Here is an 18,855-nt window from a genome sequence, read left to right on the forward strand (position 1 = left end):
GTTTTGTTGTTTAGGAAAAAAAGATTGATGGTATCGCATCCCTTCTCACTCTCAGCTGTCGTCAAATTGAATTCCCTATCAGTTCAGCTTGAAAATCCCTCTGATAATCTTTGGTCACTGTAAGGCACATCATTCTTGAGAGCCACAAGCCACTGGCATTATTGGGGTAAATCTTTGGTAGGTAAAATGGTGAAAGATAACACATTTTCACACAGACTCGTCTGAAGGTACCCGGTACCAGTTTTAAAGAAATATGGAAGTGTATATGGAGACAGTTTAGTGCCAAAAATAAGAGGTTAAATACATGTAAGAAAAATATCCTTGGTATTACCCTCTTAAAACAATACCATATGTTAGCTTAGTAGCCCCCCCCCCCCTCCCCCGGCTTAGACAGGGCTTAGACTGTAGAGGGTTTGATTTATACATAAATACATCATTCTTACAATAATAATTTGAGGCTACATTCATTGCAAGCGATACAATTTTAAGATGAGATGGCGCCAGAAGAAATGGCAGCAGTTTTATGTGAGCCCAACCAATTGTGCTACTTTGTGTTTTTTTCTCGTTATTTGTAACTTATTTTGTACATAATGTTTCTGCCACCGTATCTTACGGCAAAAAAGAGCTTCTAGATATCAGGACAGCGATCACTCACCTCGGGTTAGACAAAGATTTTTTCTTCAATAAGCAGGACACACAGGATGTACTTCAGACACCAAACAAGGCCGGAATCCCTGTCATTGGCAAGAGAAAGAGACGCAGGTATAGAGGACACAGGGCTGGGTGCCTCGTAAGGATCCACCAACGGTGAGTGGAAAATCTGCCCTTACCATCAATACCACTTGACAACGTACAATCATTGGAAAATAAATTAGACAAGGTACGATCACGAATATCCTACCAACGGGATATCAAAAACAGGAATATCTTATGTTTCACCGAATGATGACATGGAAAACATTCAGCTAGCGGGATATATGCTGCACCGGCTAGACAGAACAACACACTCCAGTAAGACGCATGGGGGCGGTCTGTGCATATTTGTAAACAATAGCTGGTGCATGAAATCTAAGGAAGTCTCTAGATTTTGCTTGCCTGAAGTAGAGTATCTCATGATAAGCTGTAGACCACACTATTTGCCAAGAGAGTTTTCATAAAAATTTTTTGTGGCTGTTTATTTACCACCACAGACGGATACTGGCACTTAGACCACATTCAATGAGCTGTATAAGGAAATAAGCAAACAGGAAACCGCTCACCGCTCACTTAATGCAGGGAAACTTAAATCCGTTTGACCTAATTTCTATCAGCATGTTAAATGCGCAATCAGAGGATAAAAAAATTCTAGATCACCTTTACTCCACACACAGAGACACGCACAAAGCTCTCCTTCGCCCTCCATTTGGCAAATCTGACCATAATTCTATCTTCCTGATTCCTGCTTACAAGCAAAAATTAAAGCAGGAAGCACCAGTGACTCGGTCCATAAAAAAGTGGTCAGATGAAGCAGATGCTGAACTATAGGACTGTTTTGCTAGCACAGACTGGACTATGTTCTGGGATTCTTCTGATGGCATTGAGGAGTACACCACATCAGTCACTGGCTTTATCAATAAGTGCATCAGTTGTCCCCACAGCGACTGTACGTTCATACCCCAACCAGAAGCCATGGATTACAGGCAACATTCACAGTGAGCTAAAGGGTAGAGCTGCCGCTTTCAAGGTTTGGGACTCCAACCCGGAAGCTTATTAGAAATCCTGCTATGCCCTCCGACAACCCATCAAAAAGGCAAAGCGCCAATACAGGACTAAGATTGAATCGTACTACACCGGCTCCGACGCTCGTCGGATGTGGCAGGACCTGCAAACTATTACAGACTACAAAAGGGAAGCACAACCGAGAGCTGCCCAGTGACACGAGCCTACCAGATGAGCTAAATCTTTTCTATGCTCGCTTCGAGGCAAGCAACACTGAGGCATGCATGAGAGCATCAGCTGTTCCGAACGACTGTGTGATCACGCTTTCCAAAGCCGACTTAAGACCTGTTAACAGGTCAACATTCACAAGGCCGCTGGGCCAGACGGATTACCAGGACGTGTGCTCCGGACATGTGCTGACCAACTGGCAGGTGTCTTCACTGACATTTTCAATGAACCTGATGACCCTGATTGAGTCTGTAATACCAACATGCTTCAAGCAGACCACCGTAGTCCCTGTGCCCACGAGCACTAAGGTAACCTGCCTAAATGACTACAGACCCATTGCACTCACGTTCATAGCCATGACGTGCTTTGAAAGGCTGGTAATGGCTCACATTAACACCATTATCCCAGAAACCCTAGACCGACTCCAATTTGCATACCTTTCAAACAGATCCGTAGATGATGCAATCTCTATATCACTCCAACACTGCCATTTCCCACCTGGACAAAAGGAACACCTATGTGAGAATGCTATTCATTGACTACTAATGCTAAGGACCCTGGGACCAAACACCTTCCTCTGCAACTGGAACCTGGACTTCCTGACGGGCTGCCCCCAGGTGGTGAGGTGTAGGTAGCAACACGTCTGCCACACTGATCCTCAACACTGGAGCTCCACAGGGGTGCATGCTCAGTCCCTTACTGTACTCCCTGTTCACCCTTGACTGCATGGCCAGGCACGACTCCAACACCATCATTAAGTTTGTAGAAGACACAACAGTGGTAGGCCTGATCACCGACAATGACGAGACAGCCTATAGGGAGGAGGTCAGAGACCTGGCTGGGTGGTACCAGAATAACAACCTATCCCTCAACAACCTAACCTATCCCTCAACGTGATGATTGTGGTCTACAGGAAAAGGAGGACCGAGCACACCCCCATTCTCATCGACGGGGCTGTAGTGGAGCAGGTTGAGAGCTTCAAGTTCCTTGGTGTCCACATCACCAACAAATTAGAATGGTCCAAACACACCAAGACAGTCGTGAAGAGGGCACAACAAAACTTATTCCCCCTCAGAAGACTGAAAAGATTTGGCATGGGTCCTCAGATCCTCAAAGGTTCTACAGCTGCAACATCGAGAGCATCCTGACTGGTTGCATCACTGCCTGGAAGGGCAATTGCTCGGCCTCTGACCGCAAGGCACTACAGAGGGTAGTACGTACGGCCCAGTACATCACTGCTGCTAAGCTGCCTGCCATCCAGGACCTCTACACCAGGCGGTGTCAGAGGAAGGCCCAAAAAATTGTCAAAGACCCCAGCCACCCAAGTCATAGACTGTTCTCTCTTTAACCGCAAGGCAAGCGGTACCGGAGTGCCAAGTCTAGGTCCAATAGGCTTCTTAACAGCTTTTACCCCCAAGCCATAACATTTACATTTAAGTCATTTAGCAGACGCTCTTATCCAGAGCGACTTACAAATTGGTGCATTCACCTTATGATATCCAGTGGAACAACCACTTTACAATAGTGCATCTAACTCTTTTAAGGGGGGGGGGGGGTTAGAAGGATTACTTTCTCCTATCCTAGGTATTCCTTAAAGAGGTGGGGTTTCAGGTGTCTCCGGAAGGTGGTGATTGACTCCGCTGACCTGGCGTCGTGAGGGAGTTTGTTCCACCATTGGGGTGCCAGAGCAGCGAACAGTTTTGACTGGGCTGAGCGTTATGTAACCATAAGACTCCTGAACAGTAACAACTTGAGATCAACTGGTCTGCAAGTTTATTCTTGTGGGTTTTATGTTGCATTTAAGATTACTTTAGCACAGAGGTTTTAGGAAAACAAGTGCTAACACAACTGTGCCTCTGCATTTCTACTCAACACCTGCCAAATGCAGAATGCAAGTATGGATTTCTTATCTTCCTTTATGTCTGCTATGTCAGTCAGTCACCCAGCCGATCCGCTCGCACGCCACCCACCCCTCTGTCCCTCCATCCGTCAGATAGACAGACAGACCGCACGCCACACAGAAAGACACAGACAGACAGACAGAGGCAGCCAGTCACACAGACAGACAAAGACGGAAAGTATTCAGACCCCTTGACTTTTTCCACATTTTGTTACGTTACAGGCTTATTCTAAAATAGACTAACATTTTCATCAATCTACACACAATACCCCATAACGACAAAGCAAAAATAGGTTTTTAGAAACGTTTGCTAATGTATTAAAAAAACATATATATATATAGACCCTTTACTCAGTACTTTGTTGAAGCACTTTCGGCAGTGATTACAGCCTTGATGTTTCTTGTGATGACACTACTAGTTTGGCACACCTGTATTTGGGCAGTTTCTCCCATTCTTCTCTGCAGATCCTCTCAAGCTCTGTCAGATTGGATGGGGAGCGTCGCTGCACAGCTATGTTCAGGTCTCTCCAGAGATGTTGGATCAGGTTCAAGTCCAGGCTCTGGGTGGTTCACTCAAGGACATTCAGAGAATTGTCCCGAAGCCACTCCTGCGTTGTCTTGGCTGTGTGCTTCGTGTCGTTGTCCTGTTGGAAGGTGAACCTTCGCCCCAGTCTGAGGTCATGAGTGCTCTGGAGCAGGTTTTCAATAAGGATCTCTCTGTAGTTTGCTCTGTTCATCTTTCCTTCAATCCTGACTATTCTCCCAGTCCCTGCCGCTGAAAAACATCCCCAAAGCATGATGCTGCCACCACCATGCTTCACCGTAGTGATGGTGCCAGGTTTCCACCAGATGTGACGCATGGCATTCAGGCCAAAGAGTTCAATCTTGGTTTCATCAGACCAGAGAATGTTGTTCAGGCCAGCTCTAGGAAGAGTCTTGTTGGTTCCAAACTTATTCCATTTAAGAATGATGGAAGCCACTGTGTTCTTGGGGACCTTCAATGCTGCAGACATCTTTTGGTAACCGTCCCTAGATCTGTGCCTCATCACAATCCTGTCTCAGAGCTCTACGGACAATTCCTTCGACCTCATGGCTTGATTTTTCCTCTGACATGTACTATGAACTGTGGGACCTTATATAGACAGGTGTGTGCCTTTCCAAATCATGTCCAATCAATTGAATTTACCACAGGTAGACTCCAATCAAGTTGTAGAAACATCTCAAGGATGATCAATGGAAACAAGTTGCACCTGAGCTCAACTTCGAGTCTAATAGCAAAGGGTCTGAATACTTATGTAAAAAATATATTTCTGTTTTTAATTTTTTATAAATTAGTTGAAAAAAAATCACTACCTGTTTTTCGCTTTGTCATTACGGGGTATTGTGTGTAGATTGCTGAGGATTTGTATTTATTTAATCCATTTTAGAATAAGGCTGTAACATAACAAAATGTGGAAAAGGTCAAGGGGTCTGAAAACTGTACTGTACAGCCGGCTGACGTTTATTGGTATTGGGAGTCTTGTCCTTTTGGAAGAACTGAGTGATTTCAGCTGGAGGACCAGCTGGCTATATTGCTATATTGCCAGCTGGCTATATTGCTTTTTGGTCTCAATATAAGGTTATAAGTATGGTTAAGGTTAGGTTTAAAATCAACATCAGATTTTATGACATTGTGGCTGTGCCAGCTTGTGACCACTCTGCAGAGCTGCCTCCAGAACAAGATTCATGATGAAAAATGCTAACCTGTTGGGCGGTGGTGAGGGGTGGGGGAAGGTAATGAGGGGGGCTGTGCCTGTATCACCCCGCAGAAGGCATAGTGGCCCAAATGCGGTGTGACAGGCCATGGCAGAGGAGGACAGGGGGGACCTAATGTCTTGTGATCCCCCAGAAGGTGACAGACATTGATTGGGAGCATTCTGACGTTACGTGTAATGACAACAGAAAGGAAAGGTCAGAGTCAAATGGCATGAAAGTGAGGAAATGGCTGAGTATCACACTAAGTCCTGACGAGCCATAGGCTCTTTTCCTAGTACCTGATTCCATGTGTTTTTAAGAATAAAATATTATGAATTTACCTACATATGGATGTAGGTAAAACCTACATATTAGCCTAAATACAGTATGGATAAAAAGTTGTAGTGTCTCATTGTACTTACAGGTAGTTGATAATACAGTATTATCTACCTTTTATAAGCCTTTTATAGGTGCTACCTTTTTGTCACCGTATTATTCTGACAATGAAGTCTGGATATAATAAATGCGAAACTTCACAATCATTACCATTTTGTGTGATTTAGGGGTCATAGAATTGAAATCAATGGAGAAGGGAGGGTCGTTTCGGGAATGTGCTGAGAGCAACATCAAACTTGAGCTACTTCTAATCTCATGGATTTTAAAACATCCTACATTCTTCAAATGGCCTCATGACAACATGTAGTGTGAACTGGTGTGATTCACTATGTTTTAGATACTGGCTCTGAACTGCTGGTTAGGATACTGCGAGGTATTGTACAGTATACTCCTAGTGAGAGTATGCTTTCCTGCTGAATGCGTGTGTCTCTCTCTCTAGCCAACCTTAAGACTCAGTTTAGGGGTGAGGATGTGAGCTGTCCACCCCCTTCCTCCCTCCCCCTTCCCCCAGTCTAGCCCTGGGCCCTGTGCTATGACCATTAGGGAGAGTCCTAGTCCACCCTAAGCAATCACAGGTGAAATGGAGCACAAAGTCCCACATCTAGCGAAAGGCCTCTCCTCAACCTTCCTTCAACCCCTCTCTGTGTTTGTCTCTCTCTCTCTATATCATCATTTTTGTCTGTCTTTTGTCTCTATCTCTTGCTCCCACTCATTCTCTCTTTAGGTCTTCTCCTCTCTGAAACCCTCTAAAACATACAATGGATACGCCTTCACATGTTTGTGAACACCCTTCTATCCGTGACAATAGGGGAGATTTTCAAACTGCACACCTATCGCATTACACATCCAACCACGGCAGGCAAAGGTAAGGGAATATTCCCTTAGGTAAAAGTCTACTGAGTAAAAGACAGTTAACATCATGTCCTTGTTATAGGCCACATCGTCTAGAGCTCTTCAGCCATGCTGGCCAGCTGGTGGGCTTCACCATCTGAGGTGCTGCTCCTATATGTTACAATGAGCAACATCCCTTATGGCTGACATGAGACGACCTGAATGCTGCAGAAGGCAGAACATATACATACAGTACATACACGCACGCACACGCACACACATACACACATGTTCAGAGAGCCATGTGGATATGTGATGGAAGATGGCACCTGTTTACACAGGCCTTATGTCCCCTGGCAGTGGGGGAAGTGCTTGGTCATCAGTTTTCTGATTCATTAGACTAATGTGATGGAGTTTGAGTCCCCCCCCTCGCTTTTCATCTCTCTCGCATTCTCTCCCCCTTGCCTTCTCTGGCTCCAGAAATTCACACTATTATGGTTACCAGTCCGTCTAACAGCTTGTTAATTCGTTCAAAAAGCCCCCGCAGTCAAATATAATGACATTTAATTATTGTCTTTGGCCATAGGGGTATTGAAGCCACCACTACAGTCACTACATAATGAGAGAGCCTATCTGCATTATTGATAATTACCAAGTTACATACTGCACCAACCATGGCCAGGACTGGGCCCCTAATGATATCACTGCTGGTATTTCTTATTTATTACGTTTTGATGAGATTTTTGCTTAATTTTCTGCAAAAAGACATTCATATCCAATCATTTTTTGAGTTTCTTTGAGTGTCTTGTTCCCACTGCTTTTGTACAATTGAAATCAAAGGGAGGGAGATATTTGTGGTAAGAGCTCTGTTACTAGACGTTCTCGTTGGGATAATGAGAGGAATGACTTTTGGAAGCTGGGTTCTATTGTGCCAGAGCTCTAAGCGAACGAAACGTGTTCAGTGTCTGTATCACAAGAAGAAGAGGAAAAGGAAATGTTAAAAATGCAGACAGGCCTAGCTGCAGAGGCTGGGGGTGAAGATGAAGGCGTATCGTTCACATGCATGTATGTGCGCGCACAGAGACACACACTATTAGGGGAATCAAAACAATTTTGTTAATATGCTATTTCTGATATGTTTATTTTAAATAATACTAGCCTTTGAACTTTTAGGTTTGCAGTGTGGATATGTATTGTATACTCAGTGTAAACAGATACATTTTGGTCAAACTGTACTGAAGGCCCCTCGCCCTCACCTCGAGTCCAGGATGGCTCGAACAGCATACGCCGGGGAGGAACCTCCCGCACCTCAGCTTCCTGGAGTGGACCAGCCACCACCGGCCTGAGGAGAGACACATGGAACGAGGGATTAATACGGTAATCTGGGGGAAGCTGTAACCTGTAGCATAGCTCGTTCAGTCTCCTCAGGACTTTGAATGGACGCATAAACCGCGGACCCAGCTTCCGGCAGGGCAGGCGGAGGGGGAGGTTTCGGGTCGAGAGCCAGACCCAGTCTGTGGACACCGGGGCCTCACTGCGGTGGCGGTCGGCGCTCGCCTTCTGCCGCCTCACGGCCCGTTGCAGGTGCACATGGGTGGCGTCCCAGGTCTCCTCCGAGCACTTAAACTACCGCAGGAGCTTCGATCTGGCTCTGATACCAAGGTGCCAACACCGGCTGATACCCCAGTACGCACTGGAAGGGAGAGAGTTGGTGGAGGAGTGGCGGAGTAGGTTTTGGGCCATCTCTGCCCAGGGGATGAACGCCGTCCACTCCCCCGACCGGTCCTGGCAATATGACCGCAGAAACCTACTCACATCCTGGTTTACTCTCTCCACCTGCCCGTTACTCTCGGGGTGAAAACCTGAGGTGACGCTGACCGAGACCGTCAGGCGTTCCATGAACGCTCTCCAGACCCTGGACGTGAACTGGGGACCCCAATCAGAGACTATGTCCTCAGGCACCCCGTAGTGCCGGAAGACGTGAGGGAACAGGGCCTCCGCAGTCTGTAGGGCCGTAGGGAGACCGGGCAAAGGGAGGACATGGCAGGACTTAGAAAACCGATCCACAACGACAAGGATCGTGGTGTTGCCCTGTGAGGGAGGAAGATCCGTCAAGAAGTCCACCGACAGGTGCGACCACGGCCGTGGTGGAACGGGTAGGGGTTGTAACTTCCCTCTGGGCAGGTGCCTGGGAGCCTTGCACTGGGCGCACACCGAGCAGGAGGAAACATAAACCCTCACGTCCTTGGCCAAGGTGGACCACCGGTACTTCCCACTAAGGCAACGCATCGTCCGACCGATGCCAGGATGACCAGAGGAGGGTGACGTGTGGGCCCAATAGATTAGATGGTCGCGGACAACAGACGGAACGTACAGGCTGGACACTGGGGGGGGAGTGGGCTCTGTGCGTAACGCCCGCTCGATGTCCGCATCCAGCTCCCACACCACCGGTGCCACCAGGCAAGAGGCCAGAAGTATGGGAGTGTGATCCATGGACCGCTCCTCTGTGTCATACATCCGGGACAGTGCATCTGCCTTAGCGTTCTGGGAACCTGATCTGTAGGACAGAGTGAAAACAAAACGGGTAAAGAACATGGCCCACCTTGCCTGGCGAGGGTTCAGTCTCCTCGCCGCCCGGATGTACTCAAGATTGCAGTGGTCAGTCCAGATAAGGAAAGGGTGTTTAGCCCCCTCAAGCCAATGTCTCCACGCCTTCAGAGCCTTGACAACAGCCAACAGCTCCCGGTCCCCCACATCATAGTTTTGCTCCGCTGGGCTGAGCTTCTTCGAAAAGAAAGCACAGGGGCGGAGCTTTGGTGGCGTGCCCGAGCGCTGAGAGAGCACGGCTCCTATCCCAGCCTCGGACGCGTCCACCTCCACTATGAACGCCAAAGAGGGATCCGGATGAGCCAGCACGGGAGCCGAGGTAAACAGAGCCTTCAGGTGACCAAAACCCCTGTCCGCCTCAGCCGACCACTGCAATCGCACCGGTCCCCCATTCAGCAGGGAGGTAATGGGAGCCGCTACCTGACCAAAACCCCAGATAAACCTCCGGTAGTAGTTGGCAAACCCTAGAAACCGCTGCACTTCCTTTACCGTGGTGGGAGTCGGCCAATTACGCACGGCTGAAATGCGGTCACTCTCCATCTCCACCCCTAAAGTGGAAATGCGGAACCCTATGAAGGAGACGAACTGTTGGAAGAACAGACATTTCTCAGCCTTGACATACAGGTCATGCTCCAATAGTCGACCAAGCACCCTGCGCACCAGGGACACATGCTCGGCGCATGTAGTGGAGTACATCAGAATGTCGTCGATATACACCACTACACCCTGCCCGTGCAGGTCCCGGAAAATCTCATCAACAAAGGCCTGGAAGACTGATGGAGCATTAATCAACCCGTACGACATGACGAGGTACTCATAGTGCCCTGAGGTGGTACTAAATGCCGTCTTCCACTCGTCCTCCTCCCAGATACGCACCAGGTTGTAAGCGCTCCTGAGATCCAATTTTGTGAAGAAACGCGCCCCGTGCACTGACTCAATCGCACTGGCGATGAGAGGCAGCGGGCAGCTGTACCTCACTGTGATCTGATTGATACCCCGATAGTCAATACACGGGCGCAGACCTCCATCCTTCTTCTTCACAAAAAAGAAACTCGAGGAGGCAGGTGAAGTGGAGGGCCGAATGTATCCCTGGTAATTGAGTCGCCTTCTTCTTACGGAAGACGAGAGCCAAATCGGCATATTCTGAGGGAGACCTGGTCTGGACTTTCCACCGTAGTCGCACCGACGGAAACTCCTACACACCTCCCCGAGCACTCTCGTGACCACCCATTGAGAGCCCTCTGTTGCCACGAAATAGTGGGTGTCATGACAGGCCAACCAGGGTAGGCCCAGCACCATGGGAAACACAGGAGAATCAATAAGGAAGAGACTGATGATCTCCTTGTGACCCTCCTGCGTAACCATGTCAAGTGGAGCGGTGGCCTCCCTAATCAGCCCTGACCCTAATAGTCGACTATCTCGGGCGTGCACAGGGAAGGGCATATCCACAGGAACAAGGGGGATCCCTAAACTTTGGGCAAATGAACGATCAATACATTTCCCAGCTGCGCCTGAATCGACGAGCGCCTTATGCTAGGCATGCGGGGAAAACTCAGGAAATGAAATAAACACATACATGTGAGCAACAGGGGGCTCTGGGTGAGCCTGGTGCCGACTCACCTGGGGTGACACGATAGTGCCCTGCCTGCTGCCTCGACTCCCTGAGGAACCCCCCCAGCACCGACCAGCAGTGTGCCCTCTGCGGCCACAGATGGTGCAGGGAATGGCCCCTCCTCCGGTCGCCCTAAGCGCAGCACCTCCCAGCTCCATGGGCGTCGGATCGGTGGTACTGGGGGATGGAACTGACAGACCCCGATCCGGCAGCCGTCCCATCATACTCCCTCGGGAGCGCGAGTCGAATCCTGCTGGGACCGGGTGAAGGAGGGGTGGACAGTGGGGCCTGCTGTAGTGGGGCTGGTGGAGGCGCTGGACGACCTCCTCCTCTCTCCCAACAATCCATCGTCTGCAGCACGCGATCCATGGCGGTGCCCAGACGTTGCAACATGGTCGCGTGCTGCTGGACGCGCTCCTCTACCGCCACAGGGAGGGCGTCTGCTCCTGCTGACTCCATTTGACAGGTGAGTAATTCTGTAATCGGACTGTGTGTAGCTGATGTAGAGAGTCAGGCGCAGGACAGCAGATATGAGTAATCAACAAATTTACTCCAGAAATCACAAATAAAACACAATATACCGAGCCCACAGATACGGACCGTATACAAGACAAACATTTACTCACAAACAAACATGGGGGAACAGAGGGTTAAATAATGAACAAGTAATTGGGGTATTGAAACCAGGTGTGTAAGACAAAGACAAAACAAATGGAAAATGAAAAGTGGATCGGCGATGGCTAGAAGGCCGGGGACGTTGACCGCCGAACACCGCCCGAACAAGGAGAGGGACCGACTTCGGGGGAAGTCGTGACAGGTGGACATCTTTAAGCAAGTGGGGACAACATTATGTGCAATGCCCGTTGCATGAAATGTTTCAGTGACTGTTGTAAGCCTGTTTAGGAACATTAAGTTATTTCAAAGACTGCTTATTGTTTTTTCTTTATCTTTTTTGTAAAACAATGCATCTACCACTTTCATCTGTTGGTCCTAACTGTCAAATCATGGGAATTCCAATCATTGTCCATGGCGCTGAATCCACGTGTAGGCTACATTTGCCTGTTTGTTTGTTTACCTTTCACGTGGCGAAGTCGATACTGGCCATATTAACAGCGATGGTAGGCTATAGCTATATATATTTGGTAGAAGTAACAGTCAGTGGATATTCCCCCTTTCTCGTTATTTTGGATCTTTTTACAGCTCCTGTGAAAGTTTGGATGTGTGTAAAACCATCCATACCCACTGGGTAAATGCTAGTTGAATCAATGTTGTTTCCATGTAATTTCAATGAAATTACATTGAACCAATGTGGAATAGACATTAAATTGACTGTCTGTGTCCAGTGGGTAGTCTACGTTGTCTAAGGCCTAATATTATTTGCCCACGGGGAGAAATTAGGGCCTCTGTAACTATATTTAGCCTATTTAAAACAAGTTGTTGTTTAGTTTTATTAGAATTATTCACTGTCTTTTTAGGTCTTATCAATAGTGAATTGACACAAACTGTCACATCTACTCCCGCTCCCCTCTCCGGAGCAAGAAGTTGCCAGTCTACGAACCACTGGTCCTGGCAACCCATCATTACATACACCTGCCCCTCATCATTAGGCACACCTGGACTTCATCACTTCCCTGATTACTCCCCCTTTATCTAGCACTCCGTTGTTATCACCCATCAGGCAGTATTGTTTCTGTGTTCATGTTCAGACGCTACGCTTGTTTGTTTATTCACTCTGTTTGTTCTTATTAAACTCTCCGACTGCACCTGACTCCCTGCGTCTTCGTAACATTCACATAAATGTGATGACAACGCAATACATAAAAACCTGTAAATAACCACATATTTAGCCATGGAGAACGTTCTGATTGGCCAGTAAAGAGAGTGCTTACCTAGCTTGTGGACCTACAGGAGACAGAGGAGAAACCAAAGCCCACTCCTGCAGAACTCCTTCTAATCTCCTCTCCTGCTCTTTTTTGAGAAATGTAAAAACACCTCTCTTCCTTCACTTCCTGTTTATGATTCACCCATCAGTCGCGTTGCAGTCGCTATATGGACAGAGGCAGAGGCCCTGAATGGCATTTGTGTTGCAAAGTGAGAGTCAGAGTGCTGGGCAGTTTGTGATGTGTCAGCAGTTGCTACATGGGGAAAATGTTTGACAACCAATGGCATGATTACAACATAGTATGTCTAGTCTGCAATAGCATGTACAAAGGTCTAGTAATCAGACCTTTACTACACATATACAAAAAAGAAGGTCTACACAGACCTTCTCGCCTCCTCCTCCTTCTGCTCTTTTTCGGGGAAATTAAAAACCACCTCTCTTCCTCCACTTCCTGTATATGATTCACCCACTGACTCACCCAGGTGGTGTTGCAGTGGCCATGGTAACCGAGCTACACCGCTAAAGTGTTCCGGTAGTCGTCCTGTGTCATACCTCTCAGCTTTTGGGGTATTCAGGAAAGAGAAGCTTTGATGGATATCAAAACAATCAATCAAAAACATCCATTAAAAACTAACATTCACATATTTTACAAGATGAATAGGTAACGAGAAGAGAAAGACAGTGATGGGTGTGTCAGTGTGGGGTTTGGTCTCATAGTCAGACAGTGACAGGGTTTGTTTGTTTGGACATCAGTGATTGATGAGGGGGGCTGCTACCTTCCAATCACAATGTCACTTATTTGAACTTCCTGTTGATTGCAGTATGTCTAATCAAATCAAAATGTATTTGTCACATGCGCCGAACAGGTGTAGACCTTACCGTGAAACGCTTACAAGCCCTTAACCAGCAATGCAGTTCAAGAAATTGAGTTAAGAAAATATTGACTAAATAAACAAAAGTTTTAAAAAATCTAATCAAATGAAAAAGTAACAAGAAAATGACATAACAATAACAAGGTTATATACAGGAGACACCGGTACCGAGTCAATGTGCGGGTGTACAGGTTAGTCGAGTTAATTTGTAAAGTGATTATGCATAGATAATAAAAAGCAACTAGCAGCAGTGTAGTTGTCTTATGGGTAGAAGCTGTTCAGCAGTCTTAGGGGTAGAAGCTGTTCAGCAGTCTTTTGGTCCTAGACTTGGCGCTCCGGTACCGCTTGTCGTGCGGTAGCAGAGAGAACAGTCTATGACTTGGGTGACTGGAGTCCTTGACAATTTTTTGGGCCTTCCTCTGACATCGCCTAGTATATAGGTCCTGAATGTCAGGAAGCTTGGCCCCAGTGATGCACTGGGCCGTACACACTACCCTCTATAGCGCCTTACGGTTAGATGCCGAGCAGTTGACATACCAGGCGGTGACGCAACTGGTCAGGATGCCCTCGATGGTGCTGCTGTAGAACTTTTTGAGGATCTGGGGACCGATGCCAAATATTTTCAGTCTCCTGAGGAGGAAAAGGTGTTGTTGTGTGTGTGTGTGTGGACAGAGGAAGGACTCTGAATGGCATTTGTGTTGCAAAGTGAGGGTCAGAGTGCTGGGCAGTTTGTGTTTACTTCATAGCATGTACATACGTCTATTAATCAGACCTTTCCTACACTGATATCTCAAAACTACAATGTCAGGAATGGGGGGGAAGTTTCTCCTCTGTTCATATATATGCAGTTTATCAGTAACAGTCTTTTATGTTATCAAAAGAAGTGTCTTTCTCATGCTTACACATATATAATATGCAATACCATCACCATTGTTAAATATGAATGGTAATGCACTACATTACAACATTATATATTTGTTTTACTGACTTATGAATATTCACCTAAATTTAAGGCCAGGGCATGACCCTCTTATTGGTATTTGCTCACTTAAAGTATATTTCTCCTTGCAAAGCATTAGTCAGCACAATGAAATAAATACTGACACATCTATCAATCTTGTTGGTTGATATCTGGTACTTGTATGTCTACTGTCATTCTTCCATTGCATGGGGCCAGCTGTCTTTCAAATAAAATCAAACTTTATTGGTCACATAACATTGAACATGAACATGAGTTTCTGAAAAAGGGTAACTGACTGTTATGTCATAAAGTTCAGAATGTAAAATATTCTGCATTCTTATTTACATCCATATTCCAAAATCAAAGACCTATATTCAGAGACCAAATGCCACTAGACATTGTATAGGCTAATTTAGTTTTTTTTTAAAGATTAATTGCAGGTGCTAATAGACTATGTAAGAACCATCAATTGTTCAAAAACCTCAAAAGAAAGATATTGCAAAACATACATTATTGGTAAAACATCTATTCATATATGTATCTAAGCTGTTAGCTGCATCTAAATAGAACTAGATATCTCCACTTCTACATTCCGTGGCCTTGTGTTGTCACGTGACATCCACTTTCCTACGTCATCATCCAAACTAATTCCACGCGCCAGCCAACGAGGAAGTACCTGCATACAGTCGCGAGTTGTTTATTTACTAGAGAGACAGACAGACAATGTTGACAAATTGTTAGTGGTCAACCTACATTTCTCGTCGCATTTGAGTGTTTTCTTTCGGTGCATATGCAGACGTATGAGTTACATTTGTTGCCGCTAGCCGGCTAACAGCATCGGCTAACGTTAGCTGGCTAATAGTTAGCGAGCAGTATTTACTTGCCAAAAATTTCACTTGGCAACCTTTGCAATCATTTTAGTTAGCCTAAAGGTTATATGAAAAGGCTATATGAATTGGCTTCATTAGCAGTTGCTCTGATGATGCTTGTAACGAAATTACTTTAGTAAGATTAGCCAGCCAGCTGTAGCTAACTATCAAGCCGCTGCAATGGAACTTATGCTTACGTGCGCGTCCTCAAAAACGCCTTCCAATATAATGAGGTATGCATGCTCTACGTGCGTGTCCCTACAATTCCCGTAGCTTGCGAACAGACTGATATGTGACGATATTTATATAATCGTAATATTGTACAAATAACAATAGTTAGCCAATATTTTCTACAAGGTAAAGCCCCAAAAAATACTGTAAGGAGTAGGCTATTGTTATTCTGCCACCAACACTAAAGTCTTATCACACCATTCCATGCCCATTTCCTGTAGGGAATAGGTGATGATGCAGCATGACCAAAGACCCTATGCACCATGGCACAGACTGAAATTAATTGGGACCAACAGATACCTTTACCAAAGCTTTCCCCATTCCATGCCAAGATCGCTGTGGCACTAGTGGCACTGCTCTGCTTCATCAATAGCTATGATGGAGACTTTGTGTTCGATGATTCCGAAGCCATTGTCAATAACAAGGTAATAATCTACTTATCACATACTCACTACATCTTCTGAGGTACATCTTCAAGGATGCAGTGTCTATAAAAGCGTGATCTATTCAAAGTCTGTATTGTGTGCATAATTTCAACAGTAGTTTAAAATAACCTCACAGCCACAGTACATACTGCATACAGTACAGAGTATGCTTACAGTTGAAGTCGGAAGTTACATACACCTAGGTTGGAATCATTAAAACTCGTTTTTCAACCACTCCACAAATTTCTTGTTAACAAACTATAGTTTTGGCAAGTCGGTTAGGACATCTACTTTGTGCATGACAAGTAATTATTCCAACAATTGTTGACAGACAGATTATTTCACTTAGCTCACTGTGTCACAATTCCAGTGGGTCAGAAGTTTACATACACTAAGTTGACTGTGCCTTTAAACAGCTTGGAAAATTCCAGAAAATGATGTCATGGCTTTAGAAGCTTCTGATAGGCTAATTGACATCATTTGAGTCAATTGGAGATGTGGATGTATTTCAAGACCTACCTTCAAACTCACTGCCTCTTTGCTTGACATGGGAAAATCAAAGGAAATCAGCCAAGACTTCAGAAAAACAATTGTAGACCTCCACAAATCTGGTTCTTCCTTGGGAGCAATGTCCAACTGCCTGAAGGTACCACGTTCATCTGTACAAACAATGGTACACAAGTATAAACACCATGGGGCCAAGCAGCCGTCATACCGCTCAGAAAGGAGATGTGTTCTGTTTCCTAGAGATGAACGTGCTTTGGTGCAAAAAGTACAAATCAATCCCAGAACAACAGCAAAGGACCATGTGAAGATGCTGGAGGAGACAAGTACAAAGTATCTATATCCACAGTAAAACGAGTTCTATATTGACATAACCTGAAAGGCCGCTCAGCAAAGAAGAAGCCACTGCTCCAAAACCGCCATAAAAAAGCCAGACTACGGTTTGCAACTGCACATGGGGATAAAGATTGTACTTTTTGGAGAAATGTCCTCTGGTCTGATGAAACAAAAATAGAACTGTTTGGCCATAATGACCATCATTATGTTTGGAGGAAAAAGGAGGATGCTTGCAAGCCAAAGAACACCATCCCAACCGTGAAGCACGGGGGTGGCAGCATCATGTTGTGGGGGTGCTTTGCTACAGGAGGGACTGGTGCACTTCACAAAATAGATGGCATCAAGGTAGGAAAATGATCTGGATATATTGAAGCAACATCTCAAGACATCAGTCAGGAAGTTAACGCTTGGTTGCAAATGTTTCTTCCAAATGGACAAAGACCCCAAGCATACTTCCAAAGTTGTGGCAAAATGGCTTAAGGACAGCAAAGTCAAGGTATTGGAGTTGCCATCACAAAGCCCTGACCTCAATCCTATAGAACATTTGTGGGCAGAACTGAAAAGGTGTGTGCGAGCAAGGATGCCTAAAAACCTGACTCAGTTACACCAGCTCTGTCAGGAGGAATGGGCCAAAATTCACCCAACCCATTGTGGGAAGCTTATGGAAGGGTACCCGAAACGTTTGACCCAAGTTAAACAATTTAAAGGCAGTGCTACCAAATACTAATTGAGTGTATGTAAACTTCTGACCCACTGGGAATGTGATGAAAGAAATTAAAGCTGAAATCATTCTCTCTACTATTATTCTGACATTTCACATTCTTAAAATAAAGTGGTGATCCTAACTGACCTGAGACAGGGTATTTTGACTAGGATTAAATGTCAGGACTTGTGAAAAACTGAGTTTAAATGTATTTGTCGATGTAAACTTTCGACATCAACTGTATGTCATATTCCAAGTTGTACATGCAATGTATGTGTAAAAAAATAAAATGTATATCCCTAGGCATGTAAAGTTGTTTTTTTGTCTTTTCTGATGTGTCTCTCGCAGGACCTGATCCCATCCACGCCTCTCAACAACATCTGGAGAAATGACTTCTGGGGAAGTAAACTGAGCAGCAACAACAGCCACAAGTCCTACAGGCCGCTCACTGTCCTCACTTTTAGGTAGGATACACTTGCATATGACATACACACATGCATGCCATGAACTCATGTGGGCACTCACAAGACTGTCCGCAAGGTAGCTCTGTCAATGTACATGTACAGAAAGACAGACAGATCTAAACGTTGGATCATAGCTGCCTCAATTCATCCAAACAACTTTTGTGAAGAACACAATGCCAAGATGACCTTGGAATGTATTGATGGATAATTGTTGAAAACACAATTTGGTTATCTGTGAGGATGTCAGAGGTGGGTCCCAAGTGCTATTCTTCTCTGTAGAATTGCAATTAATAGGCGATGAATATGTACAGTATATTACTTTGACTGGTTTCAGGATCTCAAAATTGCATTTTATTTTCCCCTGACATACTTTTGTATATATAGTGTATGTGGACACCCCTTCAAATCAGTGGATTCGGCTATTTCAGCCACACCCCTTAATGACGGGTGTATAAAATCTAGCACACAGCCATGCAATTTCCATAGACAAACATTGGCAGAAGAATGGCCTTACTGAATAGCTTAGTGACTTTCAACGTGGCACTGTCATAGGATGCCACCTTGCTAACAAAGCAGTTTATCACATTTCTGCCCTGCTAGAG

At 45.6% G+C, this 18,855-nt stretch overlaps 1 protein-coding gene across 4 annotated transcripts in view; it reads left to right on the forward strand.

Annotated features, from left to right (window-relative positions):
* Positions 1–15,350: 15,350 nt before the first annotated feature.
* tmtc4 (transmembrane O-mannosyltransferase targeting cadherins 4) overlaps positions 15,351–18,855 on the forward strand; it is a 37,839-nt gene continuing 34,334 nt past the window's right edge. For 3 of the 4 annotated variants that reach the window (XM_071341964.1, XM_071341963.1, XM_071341965.1), the window contains exons 1-3: positions 15,351–15,823; positions 16,043–16,246; positions 18,138–18,253. In XM_071341964.1, the coding sequence (XP_071198065.1) occupies positions 16,085–16,246; positions 18,138–18,253 (278 nt within the window). In that variant the 5' untranslated portion in view covers positions 15,351–15,823; positions 16,043–16,084. The remainder of the gene's footprint in view (positions 15,824–16,042; positions 16,247–18,137; positions 18,254–18,855) is intronic. The other variant, XM_071341966.1, reaches the window with a different exon arrangement.

This window comes from Salvelinus alpinus, chromosome 14, assembly GCF_045679555.1.
Source record: "Salvelinus alpinus chromosome 14, SLU_Salpinus.1, whole genome shotgun sequence".
NCBI classification, from domain to species: Eukaryota; Metazoa; Chordata; class Actinopteri; order Salmoniformes; family Salmonidae; genus Salvelinus; species Salvelinus alpinus.